We start from the raw sequence: 21,854 nt of genomic DNA, 5'->3' as shown, positions 1-21,854 counted from the left end.
GCTGTAAATAACATTCATATATTTCCCGATACAATATAGCCAAGTCAGCAGGCCCATCCTTTGGGGGAACAGGGGCGACCGCCCCGGGCCCCACGGGGCCCAGCACTGGACCCAGTGACCTCGGACACATTACCTGTTGATTGGTTAATCTGACCTGACGGCTTACGCCACCATCGCAACCGTGACCTTACCATCCATAGCGACAGTCCCATGGGGGTTGGTGGGGGTGGGTTCCTCTGACCGCATAATCTGACACTAGTGTGGGGCCCTGCAGTGACTGAGTTGCCCCGGGCCCCACACCCTCCTAGGGATGGCCCTGCAAGTCAGTATTACTTCACTCTTACCGTAGCGAGTTGTTCCAGACGAGTGCGTTGGTCATTGTCACAAGCATATTCTGCCAGCACATGAAGGAAGTTGGGTGTAGGTGGTGTGGTAATGTCTAAGTATCGTGTGACCAGCTCCCGCACTGTTGCAGTTGGAAGACGCTCATGTGGCTCCCAGGTCTGTGTTACTCCTGTAAGAGGTGGTGGCAAAAGAAAATAAGGAAAATATAAATCTTCTAATCTGAAAGAAGAGTTGTGCACCAAGTAATGTTTCCTTAAAGGATAAAAACTAAAGATTAACCATTTTAATTTTGTTCTTCCTTAAAATTACTTGAGAGAAACACAAAATACTAAAAAGAATGAGAGTCTACCCAGATGCACCTCAGCCCATCTCCTAGAATAAACAAAACATTGTTTTTTTGTAGTATTATGTTAAAACAAACACTCATAAATCAACACAGCTAAAATTATGGGACGTGAAATGGTCTGTTTACAGTGGCGTTTCTAGCCTTCGGAAAGTGGGGGGACCACTTTGAGGCCAAGGTAAATGTTGGGGGGGGGGGCAACGACCTATCCGTCGTAGCATAATATAGAAGCGTGTTAGCGTGCTTCTCTAGTTAAATATTATTTGCGTCATTATTACAATGAATTATAAATTATGATAACTTCAGTCATTTGCAAATACGTACAGTACTTACTGATCAGTGATCCCTGATCACAGGTAAACAATTGCGGAATATGCGTGTAGGTTACCCTATCACTGGTGACTTGGTGAGATGCAACTGACACTCGGTTTCTTATTTTAATGCAATTCTTGTACCTTATTTCATTAATATAGATCATTTTTTAACTATAGGAGTATGGAGTAACCAGTCAATCATTCAGTTCAAGTCAATCAAGTGGCTGTAGTTGAGCTGGGCTGATTTGCTGAACAGTGTAAGGTAAATCAGTACAGTCCATCAGTTATATCATTGCAAAATGTAGGCCTAAAGCATTCTCATGACATATTAATTATATATTCTTATGACATAATATGTCATAAGAATGCTTTAGGCCTACATTTTGCAATGATATAACTGATGGACTGTACTGATTTACCGTATACTGAACAGCTCAGCTCAACTACAGCCACTTGAACTGAATGATTGAGATTGACTGATTTTAATATTACTCCTATAAATAAAAAATTACTCACATGTTCTCTCTAAACAGACCTCACTTAGCAAGTAGAAAAACCCACAGTGGCATTGCGGCAGACGAAATATTTCTTTTGGGTAGTTTCGGCGACAAATTCGACAATTACTGTCAGTCTGTCACCCTCCTCAGTGGAAATACAGAGTGGTTATGTTCATCACCGACAAGGCAGTTTGTTTATATACACTGTGATGTAACCCCACCCCACATATCTGCACCCTCCCAATTCCTGCCCTATGGGCCTCGCCTCACCTCACCTCACCTCAGTGATCTCACCTCACCCATGCCTGCATCTGGTGTGCGGCACGCCCATTGCCTGTGTCACTTGACTCACTTCCTGGTTTTGGGAATGTTTTTGGAATTACAATTTTGAGAATAAAAAGTGGGGGGGGGGTGGGTGGGCCAACCCAGGAGCCAGCCCAAAATCTGGGGGGGCCATGGCCCCCCCTGGCCCCCCCATAGAATCGCACCTGTCTGTTTACTAGCGATCAGCTGATGAGAAGATGGGGGTGGGGGAGGGAAAGGTGAAGTGATATGTTTGACAGTTGATGCCAAAGTCTAGTGCTTATTTATTTATCTGTCCTCAAGAGTGACTACGTTTTTCTCTTATAAAATGTCACTGAACTAACCTGGGATAATATAATTAACATTGCTGGAATTCTTATAAGATAGTGATTAGTTTGAATATATACATGCAATTGTTCGTATTAGACATACAAATTTTAGTTCTAACTAATTTTATTACAAAGGGCTAAAATTGTTATCTCTTGTGCAAAATATATAACGTTTATATTCAAATTATTTGCCGTCTTGCAAGGATTCTAGCAATGCAAATTATATTCTCCTACCTTTAATCTGTGATATTATACAAGATAAAAACTTAAAGCCTATAACCACCAAACCCTGGCTGGAAACATGGGGGGACGGAGGGAGGGAAGGAGGGAAGGAGGGAAGGAGGGGAGGGAGGGGAGGGGGGGAGAGAGAAGGGAAGTGACAGTGACACGTTTGACAGTTGCGCCAAAGGTCTAGTGAAGTATCTATTTGTTTATTTATGTCCTTCAGATTGAGTTTTTGTGTTTTGCATATAAAATGTAACAGAAGTAACCAGGGAGAATAAAATTTACATTGGTGGAATTCTTGTAAGATAGTGATTAATTTGAATATAATCATGCTACAGTTTGCACTAGAAAAATTTTTTTGTAATCATTTAGAACATTAATTTGCATACATGTACAGTACAGCTCTGCCCTTAGGACAGTGTAGCGTGCTCAGAGAAAATTAGGCGTGAAATTTAAATGACTTGTGCAGAATAGGAAAGATTCGCTTTAAATTAAAACAGTCCTTAATTGTGGGTGTCGCTTTAAATCAATAGTCTTAAATTGAATCGCTTTAAATCGACGTTCTACTGTATTAGCCAAATTAAAAATAAAAAGTAGTGTCCCCATAATGAAGTGGCTAGCAGATATAGTCTACTAAATGTGGTTGGTGTGTGTGTGTGTTGTGGTCACACACATAAATTCAGCTTATCCTTATACTGTATCATTTTGTGGGTCCAAGGAAAATGTTTTTTTAATGTCTGATGAAAGAATTACCTGGTAGGCCGGTGAATGCTGAGCTTAATCTTGATATTTATCTTCCTGGGTCAAGTATTAGTACAGGAGGAAATAAGAGCTGCTAGAGGAAGCCTATAATATTTGTTAGGGTCACACTGGTCAACACCCTTCTCACATCTGATCCAAGCAAGAACTGAACTCAGATCACAGTGGTGTGAAGCAAGCATGTCACTCCTGTACTACAAACATTCCTATGTAAAATGCCAGTAATGAATCATGACATAGGATTTATTTTCAACATAAAAATCTATTTGATCCATTTTTTCTACTCCTGCAGGACCTTTCCTTCTGTACTGCTGTTAAGTACCAACAGTTCACACAATAACAAGTACACTGCTACATCTTGGGTGTCGGTTCCCTCCTTCACTCCTCCCCTCCATTTCCTTGGTTTTCCTCTTCCCCTCCTACCATCTACCACTGAATTAAACATTCTCTTACAGTGTCCCTGCCACCTTAGTAAACTCTGATAACTCAATGCCAATTCCTTCATTTCCAAATTTCCTCATAATTTCTGCAGAGAACAAGAAATACGACAAAGAAATTTTTGTAAATACTCTATTGTTTATATGTACTGCAAATTGCAAAGGGTTAACAACTTCAGTGTACTGTATATATACTGTATATGCAGAAGCTTATTTGAATTTTCTTTTAATAAATGGCGAGTTTTGACTTACTCTCGGCATGTCTAACAAAACACTATGCTGTTCTTTGGCCCATCAGTAGTGGATGTAAAACTAATGGTGGTTTGTTTAGGCAAATTTGAGTTCAATTCTGGTAATCCTTACTACTGTAGTACTGTATCTTGTCAACAGTACTGTATATACAATACATGAAAGTGGTATTTTATAGTACAGGGATATCCTAGACAGCACCTAAGGTGCTGAGGAATTTTTGGGAAGGACATATTGTTGATGGGCAACAGGGCTAAATCAAATAGGTTTTTGAGTGTTTACTGTGGAAGAATAATACCATTACAGCAGGTAAAAGTGAATAAAGGGAGAGTTTTTACAGTATTTGCTCTTGAGTGCGTCTGTCGTCATTATACAGTGGCAGGGAAAAACTTGAAAAGGTGAAGAAAGACTAAAATTTCCTAAATAATTTTGGCATGTACTGTTAAGAAAAATGTATTACATAATATAATGAGATAACCTGCACATGAATCTTACCATTTATGGAATGTATTTCCTTCTGCAGCAGAATCTGTATCGGCTGGTCTGGGTCAGGGCACTGGTCAAGGCGGCCGAGGACATAATCAACAAGGTCTTGACAGTTGGCGGGGAGGATGGCAACATGGTCGCCAGGGCTGTACTTCAACTCGTTAGCGCTGCTTGTAGACAGAATCACCTGCTGCGTCCATCTACTGTTGGGGTGTCAAAAAACAGTACAATATTGATATGATAATTGATACTTTTAGAAGATATAATAATAAAAAAAAATAGAGCCTCAGTTATAAGAGTCAAAAGTGGCTGTTGGAAGTTTAGAGAGTTTTTATTGATTGGCAGGAGGACCACGACCATCTCTTCATGTAAAAGGAAATATGATAACATACTCAAGCTCGAGTGAGCTGACTAAGAGGGTACAGTATTGAAAGTATAGTAACTGCAAAGTTTTGCAAAGAAGCAGGCTGAGATGGTTTGGGCATGTAGCGAGAATGGAAGAGACCAACTGGGGGCCAAGAGATGCATAAGTCTAAATGTGAAGGGAGGAGAGCCAAGGGTAAGCCAAGAATGACAATACAGATAGGTGTTAAGAAATGACATCAGAGTTCAGTACCTGATGAGAGGGGCTCCAAGAGACCACACAGAATGGAGAATGCCATTAGGTAATCATGGCTAACCCATGCAAACATGGAAAGTGGTCAGAAAACATTGATGATGATAAATGATATTACTAAAACGCTTTTTATGCTTTATACCCAGGGTCAAAAGTTCACTCCCTCCAAGACTGAAGCAGCATCGACCCCAGAAGAGACAAAACAGTACACCCCCACCAGACAAGAGTCAGAAAAAGTAATTTTGGAGACTCATTCCCGTGACTCAGTTTCACAGTGGGGCCTGAACTTTTGACCATGACTGTACAGGAAACATTTGAAAAATCTATAATCATAAAATGAGTCAGGAATTATCTATGAAGGTAAACTGTTGAGTTCTTCATATTCTTTGTAACTATATTCTATTTTTAACATTTCCTCACATATCAAATTATTAGTCACTTGGGCAGTTGGTCTGTTCTTTATTTGGGTGACCAAACATAGTCACCTATACTGTAATTTATGCTCTTGTGATATATGTTCTGATGTTTAGATAAATATAAGGCTGCTCATGACAAATTCCAATTTTTCAGATTCTCAGATGTAGTACGAGTGTCTTGATTTCCTGGATGCCAATGACCTTCCTCACCATAGCTAACACGTCACAACTGCAGCCGAGACTTCTCGTCTCACAAGTAAAATTATGCACATTGCAAAAAAATATGAAATGAAACATGCATAGGTGTTGTGGCTCAAATTGTGTGAGATGCAGTGGCACCAGGGGTCTGCTGGCATGCAACTACTGTGAAGACAGTAAGGGATTTAGGACGCAGCTGAATTTTACAAAGTCTAGAACAGTGGTTCCCAAACTGGGGGCCATGGCCCCCCAGCAAAATCTAGGGGGCCATAAGCTGAGGCTATGTACAGTACACATAAAAATCCCAAGCCCCACCACACTAGAACAGCCAGTCAGCAGCTGAGCCAGCCAGAGATATGGATTGGGAGAGGGGGGCCATGGATAAGGATCATATATGAAAAGTGGGTAATGATCAGAAAAAGTTTGGGAACCACTGGTCTAGAACATTGTCGCTGGTATTGTCCTGACTATGGGATAAATTGTCAGGAAAAAACTTCTTTGGACTGAGAGTTGTGAATTCTTGGAATAATCTGCCAGACAGTGTTGTGACAGCATCAAGTGTGAGCTCATTTAATACCAGACTTGATGAACACTGGCACAAGTACAGACATCTTATACATTCTGGAACCAGCACATAGTATATACCCAACACTGAGTAAGATAAATGTGACCGACCACCCAAGCAGCTAACAGGCTAATTACAGGTGAAAAGGATAAAGCAAAGTAAGGTACTGGCTTCTGATTTGAAGGAAGCTTCCAGACTGGGTCTGTACCGTTCATCACCGACATGTGGACCGACTTGCGACGTCAACAGGCACAGACAAATTTCGCCCAACTCACTTAACGAGCTTGGCCTCAACTCCAACTTGCACCTAGATTGTGAACCTATCCTCTATAAAGTGCTGCAAGGGCACAGTCAATTATAAAGGCCAACACATCCAGAACATCCTTAAGAAAAGTGTCCAGCACTCCTGTGATCCTAAGTGTAACTCCATTTACACTTTTACAGGTAAATAAACCCTGTGAAGGCCAAACAGAGCCAACCATCAACTTGATTACCTCCTGGATGAAGAAGTTCAACTAGCACTGCCAGGTACATACAGTATATTGCTTGAATATGTCAGTTTCAGGGTACTCAGATGCCATCCATGAGTACAGTATTCCCCCATATTTGTACATTTTGAAATTTCTTGTCGACCTAAATTTTTACAATTTATTATTTTTACCATTTTCTGCATCTGCATTCCTAATTTTTCAAAATGTTTGTGGCATACTGTAATAAGATAAATTAACATTAAAAGACAGCAGACCCCCTATTTCAATAATGACATGGTGAGTCACACGATGCTTTAACAATGTCAATTATTTGTGCTTTCAGGCAGCTGATTCAGACACAGAACCCATTGTCACCCTAAAGAAGAAAGTTGCTTCTTTCCTGGAGCTCAGTTTCACCATCCCTCATGCTTCATAAAACAGCCATCTTCTTCAGTTCAATGCAGAAGAGTATGAGGACTCTCTCACCCGTTGGCAGGTGGTTTATCCTCCACGACATGAGTGACCAAGTTGAAAGTCCTTCCCACTGGGCCCATCAGCACTCTTCTGTAGCAGCTGCCCCACCACCTGCTAATCATTCCTGCATGGCTGTTGGCGAATTTGGTGATCTGCCTAAGGATGAAGTGGAGACATGTGAACTGGAACTCTACCAGAACATCTCCACCCTAACCTCTTCCATACCCATCTTGTAATGGTAGAAGGAGCATTTGACCCAATTCCCGGCACTATAAACTGTGCATAACCTTGTGTGTCATGGCCACTAGTGCACCAAGTGAGATAAATTTTAGTCTTGCTGGACAGGTCATTTAAGCAAGATGGACTTGCATGAAGCCTTATTGTATCAATGACACTTTATTCCTCAACTCCAGTTTGTGTTATGAATCAGTAAGGTTGGAAAGAGGTATGTTATAGAAATAAGATAGTAGAGTACTGCACAGGAGTGGACTGTGTGTGCTTGTTATATATGTTGTATGTTTACTTGATTGAAAACTTGACAAACACATGAAATGTGTGTATGGATACATACCTCAAGTTTGTGTAATTGACTTGCTTTACTGCAGCAAGAGCTGATCACATACTATGTTTGTTTAATCATAATGATGTTTTGGTTCATATTAACATTGTTCATAGTAGACAGATGGTAGTGAAGGAAAGAAACATGACCAACATATGGCGCTTTATTCCTGACATTTCACCATAAGACCTTTCCTTTGAAAAAGTCTTGTGACGAAACATCAGGAATAAAGATCCATTTCTTAGTTGTGTTTCCTTCACTACCACACTACCTTGGTACATTGTTATAACTTATTAAATGTAATGTTACAATGTTCACTGCTTAATGATGTTATCTCTTGATCGAGTGCTAAGAGGTGATTGAATTTGGATTTACTTTTAGTTAATACTGTACTATAATTCTGAGGATAAAAACCGCATATCCTCATTATTGATAACATTGCTCCCTGTGCCGCTGTGTCAATCAGTGACTTATTGTTGTAAAGAATGAAGATGGAAATGTGTATAGTATTACATATAGTAACAGCCATCTTTGTGTGCCATAATATGAAAGAATGTTTATTTGTTGCATACACTGATATATGAAATGTACGTTGCATACACTGATACAGTACTGTATATGAAATGTACAAGTGCATACTCTGGTGATAAACATACAGTCAAACTTTCCTTGGAACATCTGCCACATTAACAAACACCTGATATCAAAAGAGGTAATTTTTGTTTCGCCTTCTATATCATTCAAAGGAAAAAAGGCAGTTCTAAAATGAAGTTTTACAGAAGTATTTCTGCATTCCTATGTCTTAAGCAAGGTTTTACTTTCTCTAGTATGTGCAGTAACTGATACTGAAAGATGTGTTCAGGACTTGCCCAATGTCTTGGTATATAAAGGCAGTCAATAAAATTTTTACATTAGATGAAATGAGAATTTGTATTGTGAGGAATAATAATCATACACTATAACAGATACAGTACATATAAATTTATACAAAAATATTACATGCCATCTATAACAGTGTGAATGTGATGAGAGTTGTAAAAAATCTCGCCCGTCCAATGGTGATTGGAGGTTGGCAATTGAGTTGTTGAGTACAATTAGATAAACTGAGTATAAGAGATGGGAAGTTATTCAGCATGCAAAAAACTTAGCAAGGAACGATACATTTCGGGGTATACCGTATTCATAAACCCATATCACACGGTAATGTAGAGGGAACAGCACAAAAAACTCCTGGAGTCCTTGAAGCAGAGGAGGGGGGAGTCGATGAGGAGCCGGGACGGACGTACTTGGGTTATACAAGGGGCGAGTAGTGGGAGCAAGAGCACCGGCACAGAACGAGGGGACAACGGGACGCCTGCCATCCGCTCTACCTCCCACCAAGGAGGAGGGGAGCGCCATGTAAACAGTGTCATTCTGACCACACCCCACAAACCACAAGGGATACAGTAAACGAGGCAACTGCAGAGAATGGAGGAGGGCCGGAGACAATACCAAAACCAGAGACATTACAGAGGACAATTTCCGGCTTGAAAATCATGTACAGTAAGTCCTCGCTTATTGTTGTGGTTCCGTTCCTGAAAACCGCGACGTTAATGGAAACAACATTAACGGAATCAATTTTCCTCATTAGAAATAGATAAAATATGAGTTCTGCTCCCCAGCCTCCCTTTACCCCATAAAATACATTACGGTACATGGAATATATATATATATATATATATATATATATATATATATATATATATATATATATATATATATATATATATATATATATATATATATATATATATATATATATATATATATATATATATATATATATATATATATATATATATATATATATATATATACTGTATATATAAACTAAATCATTTTGTATTGTACTCACTGATGGACGGAGGTGTTTGGCAAGTAGTGGAGCGGAGGAGGAGGGAGGCGAGTCACCGAGACCAAAAGGGTGGCTCCTCCTTACCTTTCTCAAATCAGTTTAAAGCCTCCATTTTCGTAGCAAGGTTAATGGTCTTATGTTGCTTCTTCACAACAGTAGTACTTGACGGGTGCTTGGAAGCCATTTCGAATGGTTAGAGTACAGTTTTAAGAGTAAAAACACTTAAACATGCACAAACGCTGTGGTAGCCTAACAAAGACTGGGGATGCTTGGGGAAGTCGTGACGCTCCGCGGGTGAGAGCGTAGCGTGTCAAGATGCACCGTACAAAATAGTCCATGACGACGTTATACCGAATCGGCGGGACGTTATCCAAATCATGGGTATCTAAAGAATAGCAATGTTATAATGAAATAACATTATCAGGGGCAACGTTAAGCAAAGACTTACTGTATACTAATATTGACATGTTCCTTGACAAGAGAGCGGCGTTTGTAACACTACTGAGGGTGCATCAACCCGATATAGTAGGTGTTGTAGAACTGTTGTACAAAAACAGGATAATCGAACCACAGGAATGCGAGGTCAATATAGATGGATATGACTCATTTACGAACCTTTCCCAAGAACTTGCAAGAGGGGTGTGGTTACCTATGGTAGGCAAGACCTTAGAGCCAGCCAGGTGAGGGTGAGAATGTTTTTGAAGAATCAAAGTGGTGTAAAATTAAACTGAAGGGGAGATCCCCAACTGTAGCGTATTAAACCTGAGAAACTTAAGAACCTTAATTGACAATGTAATGGTGCAGAACCCAGCCACCTCATTGTCATGGGGAACTTCAATTATGGCGACATCGACTGGAGAAATGAGCCCACGCCAAATGACCCAAATAGTCCAGCCACTCTTTTCGTAGAAACTCTGAGACAATTTTCTATTCTAACATGTTAAAGATCCGACTCACTACAGAGGGGAGCAAACGCCCAAACCGCTGTACCTCATCATAACTAACGAGGAGGGTATGGTGGCCAAGCTGGAACACCTAGCCCCAGTTGGCACCAGTCACCACGTAATGTTGTCCTTCAGATTTAACTGTTACTTGGTTCATGACAAAACCAGGTCCAGGTTCAAATAGTACAAAGAAAATTACAATGGGATGAGGGAGGAGATGAAGAGTATACACTGGCCTGACTTACTGAGGAATAAGAACGCAGAAGCTACGCTGAATATCATAGCCAGTAAAGTAAACCATTTGTTAGATAAATATATACCCAAGACTAAACCCAGTGCCTCCAGGAATACAAGGAGACCACTACACATAAACCATGCGGCAGTCGGCAAAGTTAAAAAAAAAACTCAGGATTTTGTGACGTAGGTTAGGACAAATGATGAGCAGGAGAGGAGGAAGTATGCCAGATCCAGGAACCAAGCAAAGTCAGAGTGTAGAAGGGCTAAAAAAAGAGTTCCAAAGGCAGTTTGCTAGTGAGGTCAAGTCAAACCCAAAGATTTTTTACCGCTATGCAAAGTCACAATTAAAAATGCGAGTAGGCATATCGGACCTGAGGCTTGAAGATGGTAGTTATGTAGATTCTGGCCAGGATAAGGCGGAGGCATTGAAAAAAAAAATTTAATCGGTGTTCACAAGAGAGGATGCAAACAATCTTCCTGCATTTGATGAAAGACTGTTTGACACAGAGCTGACACACATTGTGTTCTCAGATGAGGTTATAAGAAAAAAATGTCAAAGATAAAGATTCACAAGAGTCCCTGCCCTGAAATGGTACACCCCGGAGCGTTAAGAGAACTGTGTAATGAGCTTGCGGAGCCCTTAAGGTTCTGTTCTGCAAATGCCTGGAGGAGCAAAAGGTCCTCGATGACTGGAAGATGGCTTATGCAAGTCCTATCTTCAAGAAGAGCGACCATCACTCCATGAATAATTATACGTAGACCAGTGAGCCTGACCAGCATAGAGTGCAAAGTACAGGTACTGGAGAGCATCGTAAGAGATGCCATGATGGAACATCTACTAGGAAACAGCCTTGGAAAGGAATGCCAACACGGCTTTATGCCGGGAAGATCCTGCTTAACACAATTACTCCAGGTTCTAGATGTTTGGACTCAATTTTAGAACAAGGCAGAAATATCTACAATATATACTTAAATTTCACCAAGGTTTACGACAGTGTACCCCAAGAAAGTGTCCGAGCGTGGATGAGAGATTTTCTGCATGACCACAAACAGTGCATGGTGATAAATGGTACGATATCGTCATGTGTACCTGTGACGAGCGGGGTACCACAGGGCAGTGTATTGGGCCCATTGTCGTTTGTCTGTTTTATTAATGACATGCCTGCCAGAAGCTATACACTCCTCCATACAAATATTTGTGGATGATGCCAAGTTATTAAGGGAAAATAAGAACCATACAGACTGTGAAGAGCTGCAGAAAGATCCCTATGAGCTGCAAGAATGGTTGAGGAAATGGTTGCTAAAATTCAATATCGTGAAGTGCAAAAGGATGCACCTGGGTCGCACTAATAGGAAGGTGGCATATCACATGTCCCAACATGATGAAGAGACTGCATTAATTGAGACCAAATGTGAAAAAGACCTGGGTGTGTTTGTCGACAACGAACTTAAGTTCTCGGGCCATTGTGAGAAGAATGAGAATCAGGCAACGAAACTAGTAGGTCTTACAAGAAGGTCGTTTTGATATCTGGATGGTCCGTACTCGTCACTATCTTCATGAGTGAGGTACTTCCCCGGCTGGTCCCCGAGATATGCTAGAGATTGTCAATTGATTAAAAATGTCCACAGGAGGGCCACCAGGCTGGTGCCAACTCTATGGAACCTCAGTTACCCAGAGAGATTGGAGCGCCTGCAACTACCGAGCTTATACTACAGATGGGCGAAGGGAGACCTAATCGAAGTTTATAAACATCTCAGGGGGCACTACTCGGTTGAATGCACATACCTAGACTGGCAGACATCCGCTCCACAAGGGGTCACAGCTCAAGGTTGAAGAAGCCACAAGTCCAGAAAACTGTGAGGGCAAATTTTTTTGCAGTGAGTAATGTAAACTCATGGAACAATCTGCCAGAGAGCGTTGTGATGGCACCAAGTGTGAGCTCATTCAAGGCCAGACTTGACCAACACTGGTGCAGGTTCCGATATATTCAGGAGCAAGTGCATGCCCAGTATCTGCCAACAGTACATATCAGAGACATGACCAACCTCCCAAACGGCTAGTGAGCCGATCAGCGGAGAAGATAAAAGTAAAAGTAAAAAGTATTATGCTACACCTCTAGAAGTCTAGACTTTTAGTATAACGTAATAGAAAATTTTTAGTAGCCACTTAAAATTCATGTTACTGTGGTACTTTAAGTACTGTTTGCAAGTGTATAAGTTGACCTTTAATAATAATTATTACCTACAATAAACCCTCGATAACTCGGCATTTGAGAACTCGGAATTTCATATAACTCGGCATTGATGTGGTCTCGGAATCTATTGGTATAACTCGGGAAATGCCGAGATACAGTACTGTGTATAAAATTATCTGGGAAAATTTAAGCATATCTGTCCACCTGCATCACCTACCATGCCTCTGTGTCACCTACCATGTATCTGTGTCACCCAATATAATATTTAATTCGTTGCCAAGAGTGCTGGTGTTAATTTTTTAATTTAATAATTACATGTACACGTACATGGGTCGATAATTTTTTTGGTATTTTTGTAGGAGGGGGGAAGTGCCTCGCTAAGTCGGAATTTGGGATAACTCAGCAAGGCCAGAGCCCCATATATTTTCAGTTATCAAGGGTTTATTGTATCTATTTATCTTATTTAAATATTTAACAGGAATTATTTCCTATCTATTTACATAATAATTACACAATGGGTTGTAATCTCAATTCTGTGTTGTCTTGTGAGAACTAACCCTCTTTATAGTAATATTATCCAGGTGGTTAGTTCCTTAATTATTTAAATATTAATTTGTATCAAAGTGTTAATGTAGATGGAGAAATTGTTCTAGAACTTATTCAGTTATTCTTAGGGTCCATTTATTAATGTGTACAGTATTTCAATCCAGTTCATTAGCTCACCTCCCTACACTTGTGAATCTGAGACCAGGTGTTATGAGTATGGTTACCATGGAAAATAAATTCCTGCAAGGGAGGATTTTCTGACATAACCCTTTAAACCAAGAAACAGAATATATTTGAAATATCTCGGCACAACAGTGGTTCACAGTTTAATAATGCAGTACTGTTAAGGGAAGCGGGTCAAATTTCCGACAAGAGTGATGCATGTAACAGTGTGTGTGTGATGAGAGCGCAGTTTCAGGCCCTGTGCGGGTGATGCATTTGTGGGATCAAGACTGGTTGTTGTGGTACAGTTGTGGTTAAATCATAAAATTGCACTGTGGTTGCAGTTTTAACCTTGCAGGTGTGGTGCGGGTGTGCCTTTAATCTTGCAAGTGCGTTATGGGTCCAATGAGTGGAACCAAACAGGGCTCTGACAGTCAAGTAAATATATAGATGGACATTTTACAGCTTCCTTATTGTAGAACTTTATATTACAATACAGAAAAACCTTGAACACTCATTTACAAAACAGTGGAGAGCTAACCTGGCATTTTGTCCGTGGAGGTTTCTAGAAGCCAACACTGTGCAGGATCGAACCTTCTTGCTATGAGCTCGTGAAAGTCCTTCAATATATTTCCATTCAAGAAAAGTAAAAACAGTTAGTATCTTCTATTAATTGAAGTTATTTAAAGTATTGTCACCCTTACCAAAATAAAATACAGTAAGTCAAGGAAAAACTTTCAAAGTACAGTACACAACCAAATGTACTGTTACTTGTCAAAAAAATAAATAAATTATATTCAAATATCCCTGTACTGTATGTTCAAATATAGCTTACTAGTCTACCTTAACTGATAAAACTTTACTGTACTAGAAGCAAGGCTCACCGGTAGCAATGTCAGTCACATTAGTGCAGGAAGAAAGCTTGACTTTATCAGCAGTGGCTGATGCTTCTGCCTTGAGTGCTGCGGTCGCCTCCTTCATGGCCACGTCATCGTCTAGACAGAAAGTCTCGCACCCAAACTGACCATCAAGCAAATCAGAGATTTCAATGATGAATATTATTATAGTCATTGGTTACTGTTAACTGGAAAAAAGTACAATGTTGGCTAACTTTGGGTCTGATGCCTTGAACGAGGGTGTCAAGAGTACCAGGAATACCAATTTAATTCATACTAACTTAAATTTAATAACTTACACTGTAAATTCTTAGCAATGGATGCTACCATACACAAGATATGTAAAGTTACACCCTGTTAATCATTCACATTCTGAAATGTTCACATTGAGGGTGAGAACCATAAATAATGATAATATACAGTACTGTAGTCTAAAAAATAATAATATATGTTGAGGCAGAATTTCTCTAAGAAGAGGTGAAGCCACCAGCTTCATATATATATATATATATATATATATATATATATATATATATATATATATATATATATATATATATATATATATATATATATATATATATATATATATATATATATATATATATATATATTACTGTACTGTACATGCATAAATCAATATACATGGATTTAATTATGTACACATCAGTACAGTACATGCTGTGATTCATGCACACATATATTTGTACAGTATATCTAAAAAGTAACTGCCAGGATAGGTCCGATGACCTTCCCAGGTAATCACTAGTTGAATCCTGGGAGGGTTGGTATGCATGGCTCTGTGGTATACTGATTCTACTACATTTGGTAACCGAACATCATATTAATTACTGTACACCAAAATAAATACACATTGCATTACTTAGGTTAAACTATACAGGCAGGAACACACAAATCCCAATATCTATCATCTGTGGTCTCAATGTTTCACAGAGTGTGTGGACAGATACTTTTTTGAGATACTGTACATACATACATAAAACACACTTATTGTCCAAACTTAGATACTGGACATATATATTTACATACTGTACTGTATCTATTAAAATACTGTGGATACATGCATATCATGCAGAATGAACATAAAGAAATACTTCTTCACACAGCTCAAGCTGTGGAATCGAGATCAGTAGTGGGCTTCAAAATAGCTTCTGACTAGACTATCAAGAACAATGGAGGATCCTACACAGACCAATGGGCTCCTTCCATTGGCATGCTCATTAATCACCTCTAGGTGGTGGCCATTAGGTAGATAAGGTAAAGGTAAATACAGCTCCTCCCCGACTTACAACGGGGCTAGGAACCCAAATCCAGGTCGTAAGTCGAATTGGTCGTAAGTCGAAAATGCTTAAATAATACATAGAAAATCTAAAATGGGTGTCTCTTTTTCTTCTCAGCACCACAAAATTCTCACTTTTAAACTTGCCAGCCATTTTAAAGTGAATTACAAACGAAAATTTTGTCAGCACACAGCGCAATCACTGACGTTGGGACACGAAAATACGTAATTTGACAAAACTTTAGTATGACTCAGGCGGTCGTATGTCTGGGTGGTCGTAAGTCGAGTAGTTCGTAAGCCGGGGAGGAGCTGTACAGTAAGACCTCCTTTAGCTGGATTGTTGGCCTGGCGAGTTGGCTAGGAATTACCATACCTAGGTAGCATTGTTGAGCGTCGCATTCGAGCTATATCACAAAAACTGGTTTTTAGAAAAAAAAAACGTCTTTTTTTATCATTCCGAAAAATTCCGGGAAAAATCGCTCTATTCCAGGCATGGGCATTACCGGAAAATTCTGAGACAATTGCATCATGTTTCTGACAAGGGGATGTGTGCCGGAGACATGGGTGGGTAGGCTCAAGAATGACTGAGATCTACGATTGACCACAACTGTCATGTAACTGCATGGGATGCCTATGATTGTGCTGATGTATCTCACAGCCTATCTCCTCAAACTCTTGCATCATGGCACTCTTTGTTCATTGTTTCTCTGCCATTGCACTAACCTGTTCGCTCGCTCACTGCTGTTTTACGCATACAATCTGTGTTGTGCAGTATTGTACATTACTGTATCAGCACACAATCAGCCAAGAATACTGTTAAAACAGTGTTAAGATGCAAAAAGTGATTACAGTAAAAGTTATATATACTGTGCTGTACATCCAGTAAGTGTGAAAGTACCAAATGTACACTACTGTACATAGTGGAATGTGTACACAGTATACAGTGCATGTACAATCCTTCCTTCATGGAGGGAGAAGACATGGAGGAGATGGTACAGGACAAAGGTAGGCCATCCTGTATCATTATATCACCACCTGATCTGCCTGCATCACAAGCTCAAGACAACAGCATCTGCTGGTGAGTATACAGTATACAGTGTATAACAGTAGTATATTGTATTCATTTACATTTTACAATATACAGTATTGTACATGTACAGAGGTGTTTGCATAAATAGATACAACTGTGTGTCTGTCCATGTCAGATGTGTGGTTTAGACTCTTGGACAACTTTCTCCAGTATTGTACCTGGAAAAATTACGGGGATGTGCGATTTTTTCTGAGGATGAGAAAATTCGTCTCCACACCTTGATATCTCTCAATCCCAGAACGGCTCTGAACCAATTGTTCTGGCTAGCGGGGATAACACACACAGTGCACAAGACATATACTATACACATTCTGTACATTCTAATACAAATATACTATACATACAGATGTACTCTACATACAGTGCATCCATAACATATTAGGTCTATTTGCATTTTATATGATTCAGGGATTTAAATATCATCATCACTTTCACAGAGAAGAAATTCATTTTCTTGAGCTGCACCATCATACATAATTTCCTGCTCAACTTACTCATCAGATCACTTCTACTGTCCACTCCAAATATAAATTTAACCATTCTCATCAGACTAGCATAAAAATGGCACAAGAAATACTGTATTATGACAACTTAATCCAGGGACCAAATATTAAAGGTAACCCTAACACGCCCCTGTTCCAATACTAAGCAGAGCAGCAGCCAACTCCTATTACCGGGTATGTCTGAAGTGGGATATCAGCCATTGATCGCTATGTTTATTTTGTGAACCTGAGTAAACCAAAATGGCCTGCCAAGACTGGCACACTGCATATCCTTTCTAGCATAAGTTAAATAATTAATGATGATATCAGGGCAGACCTGAATATGATGGGAAACATTAAACAGAACTTTATCTTCAAGCTATGACAGGTTCAGGTTGGCCAGGTTTTCCTGTAGAACAGATAGCAGAAAGTAACTTTTTATTCAGAGAATAAAAGATCTGTACAACAAAAATAGTGCAACCGCAAAGTAAACAAAGGGTATTTATATAGAACAAAACTTGCCAAAAAGCACTTTGCAGATATCTTAACAGTAGCAAAAACATTGTCAATCACAGATAGTTTACAACACTTATATGACTCCTTCACATACAGTGATAAAGGACATACAGTAATGTATTTTACTAGTCAGCATTTGCTGACCAGATTAAGGTCCAAAAGAGCTTTGGTCTTTAACCCTTAAAGCCCAGGTGACGTTCCTCTACATCCACCATAGCAAACCTGGGTGACGTTCCTCTACATCCTTAATTTTTACGACATGGTTTGAATGTACAGGCAGGATGAAGTACATTGCTCCTCCACACCCTTGAGTGGCAAAGACAGTGATCGGGAGGAAACAGACCCAGCCGATGTCAATTTTGTTGAGGCGGCCAGCAGTGAGGACAATGATACAGACAATGGCGCTCACTCCTACCCACCCCACCAGCCATCCCTTCAGTGAGGTTGTGGTGGAGGCGAGGTAGAGCGGGAGGCCAGACATAAATGAAAACATAACTCTGATAATGTAAAGCCTGACATCTTATGGCCGAGTCTTATTAGTACTGTACAGATAATTCATGCAAATCCATGCATCTTATATGGTAGAGACTATTAAGGCTTTTTCAGTTAAAAAAATTGGTGTAAACATAAGTGCTATATACAGGTACAGCGTGTGTGGTTATATACACACTGTAAAATTCATGCAAATCCCTGCATCTTTTAAGTGCTGATATGTCTACTTGGTAAATGAATTAGTCTTTCATAAATATCATCATTTTTGGATGCAGGGTGGCCAGTCTGGTACTGATTCCCTGATCATTAGCATTTAGCAGGTTGCCACACCCCATTAACTGGATATTAGCACACTTAAGAATTATTGCATCATCATCAAGTGCACCCCACAACTCCAGAGTGTAATTTTTGTTTGTTAGTGCAAGAGTTGGTGAACAAGTACAGTAATGAACTCAGTCCTCCACTCAAGACAGGAATGAACTCTTCATTACAGGTCAAGAGTACCACAGCTGAGCAACTGAATGAATTGGGTTCCAGACTAATGACCAGAGACTCATGGACAAGCTGCTTCCTGTTCCAGCATCTTAGCACTGTGTAGATCAAACAGCTGCATACTTGACTCTCACCTGGTCTCCAGATTTCTGGAGGAGATTCACAAACCTTAGTTCTTGGTATGTAAAATAATAGATTAAAATAAAATGGGTAGAAAATTAAAATAAAATACACATGGCGAGAGAGACACTATTTTATCCTTGTTTGCTTTGTACGACTCTTCTCAAAAGCTGTAGCTTTCAAAATTTCAACTCTGAGCAATCCCACCTTCTTGTTACTTAATTACCATAAATAAAGAGAGATAACATAAAATTGGGTTTTTAAACTATGATGAGATATAGTAACCTTAGCATCCTGTTTTTATTGTAACAAAGCTTAAGGGCAAGAGAAAAGTGAGTTAAGACAAGTGAGGGGAGTGACATTAGTTGTTTCTGAAAAGTTGAGAGCAAAAGAAGGTGTGGCAAAGTGACATGTTGAGCAGTGTGATAAATGATAATGTGTCAGATCAAAAATATTTTGGATGGGACTAAGAGAAGGATGTACAAGATGGGTGACTATGAGTACACTATTACCAGAGAGTTGTCACATCTCTCCATCACATATTCTGGGTAATTAAAATACTTGACTTCCCATCACACATTGATGTACGCTGCCAGCCTGGTGCCACCCCTTCCTCCTCAACAATGCTAGCTGTTGCACCAGAGACCATCACTTCTCAACCAATCACCATTGCATAAATGAAAATGTGAATCAAAAGTGCGGGAACCAGCATAAAGGCTCTTATATGGCCCCACCTGGCGACAAAAGGTTTCATTCAACTATTCCATCTCTAGCATCTCACACTTCACTCTCCAACACCCTAACAGAGCAACTCACTGCTCTCAACAGCCTGTGCATCGTCTCCACCTCGTATCTGCTACCTATGGCTAACTCCTTTTTATGTATTTTCTCTTGTCTAAGTGACCCTTTCAGCTTTAGTGATACTAGTGAACTCTCTTATGTGACCTGTGTGCTCTTACTAGTGAGCTGTGATCATTATGGCTCTCTAATTAGTGATACCAGGACTGAGACTCTTAACTTATGTACTCAATGAGCACCCATATATGACCCACTGCAATGCTATTATTATGGTGTCTATTAGTTTATCAACATTTAATTGTTTGTAAAATTCTTGTGCATTTAGCTATACCTGGTGTAGGACAAGCATCTTATGACCCAGTGGACTTCTTTGTTTCTCTGTATAGATTAAGTGTGTAGGTGTAATTATGAGAAAACTGTTGCTGCATGTTTAACTACCCTCCCCATACATGAGATTTAAGTATTACTGTTACAGTACTCAGTTTCACAGGAACACACCTACTTTGTTCATGAGAGGAATTTTTAGTTAACATCTCACTTAAAGATTTCACTAAGTATTCCTTGGAAGTTCTATGTAAACATTAAATTGTTGACTGGATGTTTCTAATACATGACAAAGTGCATAAGAGGAAGAGGAGGAGGAAGAAGAGGAAGAAGAAGGAAATAGCTTTTGAGATCCACATAACTGGTCTGAAAGCTTAGCAGTGAGAGACAATTGACTGGGATGGGGCATTTACACATTACTTTTGGTATTAGGGATATACTGTAGAGAGGTTGTGGGGAAATACTCGACTGGCACAGAGAATGAAAGTAGAGGTACAGTACTGATAGGAATGAAAACTGAGACAGTCAACAATACATGGCTAAAAAAGAAACCACAGTAATAAAAAAGTAATGGAGGTTGGATAATGGAACTGCAAGAGGCTTCTCAGGCCATGTGCTGGTGGACAGAAGAATGAAATGTGGGTTGACTATTGTGGACGTAGTAAGATGATGTGAAATCAAAAGTGTCTGGCAACTATTTGGTACAAGTAAGATTAATAGTGATGAAAGGTTCAGGTGAAAGATAATTAAATAACTGAAAAAAAGGTTGTCAATGCCAATTATCCGAGAATATCATTGTGGCAAAAACACTCATAAAGATAAGAAAAAACAAGCCAGGGAAATATAAATGTGAACGAAGGAAGTGGAATTGAAGATGAATGGGAAGTGTGAGAAAATGAAAATAATGTTGTAGAAGCTAGTTACCAGTGTGTTGTAACCAAGTTCTATTTCTTTTGAAAACTGTACAAATCTGTCTTACCACTTCCATTTTGAGTTGTACTGTACTTAATAAGTGACAGTGCTACTCTATCTACTCCAACTTTGGTATTAAAGAAGACTCTCTAACACTAACAATACAATACACTCTAGCAAGTTACTGTACAGACTAAGGCAAACTACACACACAATTTTTCATGTATCAGAAACCTACACTTACAAATATAAGCAAGAATAAGTACTCACATTGAAGACATCAGCAGCCCACTTGTTGAAGGCTTGCTCTTGACCAGCGAGTTCATCACCACAAGTCAGTTTCATAAGCTGTTCTCCACCCAGCTCAGATAACAGGTTGTCCACATATTTACCAAAAGCACAGAAATTTGGGTAAGCACTAGATCCCAGTGCAAACACTGCAAACCTGTGTTAATACATCAAATTATATAACAATAATATTTTGGATACTGAAAGTAGGGTAAGAACTCAATATCCCAGGCTCCAAGTTTATCATCTTAATATACTGTACTGTACTGTACCACAATGAACCAATTTAGACCATATATTCCTTTACACTGTACAACACCACTGATGATGTCATCAATATCATGGAATTGAAAAATCCTTAATTACATAACTCATAAGAAAAATCAGTCCTAGGAGGAAAAAATGAGAAAGTAACAAATTTATAGAGAACCAATTTCTAAGTTCCTCTGAATGTTAGTAAACACAATTGTCGTTGGCATTAGTGGCACCACTCATCTTTTTCTCCCAGAACCATTAATAATGTTGTTGCAAGACTTCTAAACTAAGTTAAGACACCATGTCTCTGCTGATCCCAGTAACTA

At 39.5% G+C, this 21,854-nt stretch overlaps 1 protein-coding gene across 8 annotated transcripts in view; it reads right to left on the bottom strand.

Moving 5' to 3' along the window:
* The window catches only part of LOC121863979 (nitric oxide synthase-like protein), a 179,045-nt gene that overhangs the window by 20,587 nt on the left and 136,604 nt on the right, over nt 1-21,854 (bottom strand). For 5 of the 8 annotated variants that reach the window (XM_042362836.1, XM_042362835.1, XM_042362838.1 and 2 more), the window contains 6 exons: nt 21,256-21,430; nt 18,966-18,980; nt 14,448-14,583; nt 14,105-14,183; nt 4,297-4,490; nt 345-514 (listed from right to left, as the gene is read on the bottom strand). In XM_042362836.1, coding sequence (XP_042218770.1) covers nt 345-514; nt 4,297-4,490; nt 14,105-14,183; nt 14,448-14,583; nt 18,966-18,980; nt 21,256-21,430 — 769 coding nt within the window. The remainder of the gene's footprint in view (nt 1-344; nt 515-4,296; nt 4,491-14,104; nt 14,184-14,447; nt 14,584-18,965; nt 18,981-21,255; nt 21,431-21,854) is intronic. The other 3 variants (XM_042362837.1, XM_042362840.1, XM_042362843.1) reach the window with 1 other exon arrangement.

Source organism: Homarus americanus, unplaced genomic scaffold (genome assembly GCF_018991925.1).
Source record: "Homarus americanus isolate GMGI-L3 unplaced genomic scaffold, GMGI_Hamer_2.0 scaffold6845, whole genome shotgun sequence".
Taxonomy (NCBI): Eukaryota; Metazoa; Arthropoda; class Malacostraca; order Decapoda; family Nephropidae; genus Homarus; species Homarus americanus.
This window is presented reverse-complemented; position numbering and strand designations above follow the sequence as displayed.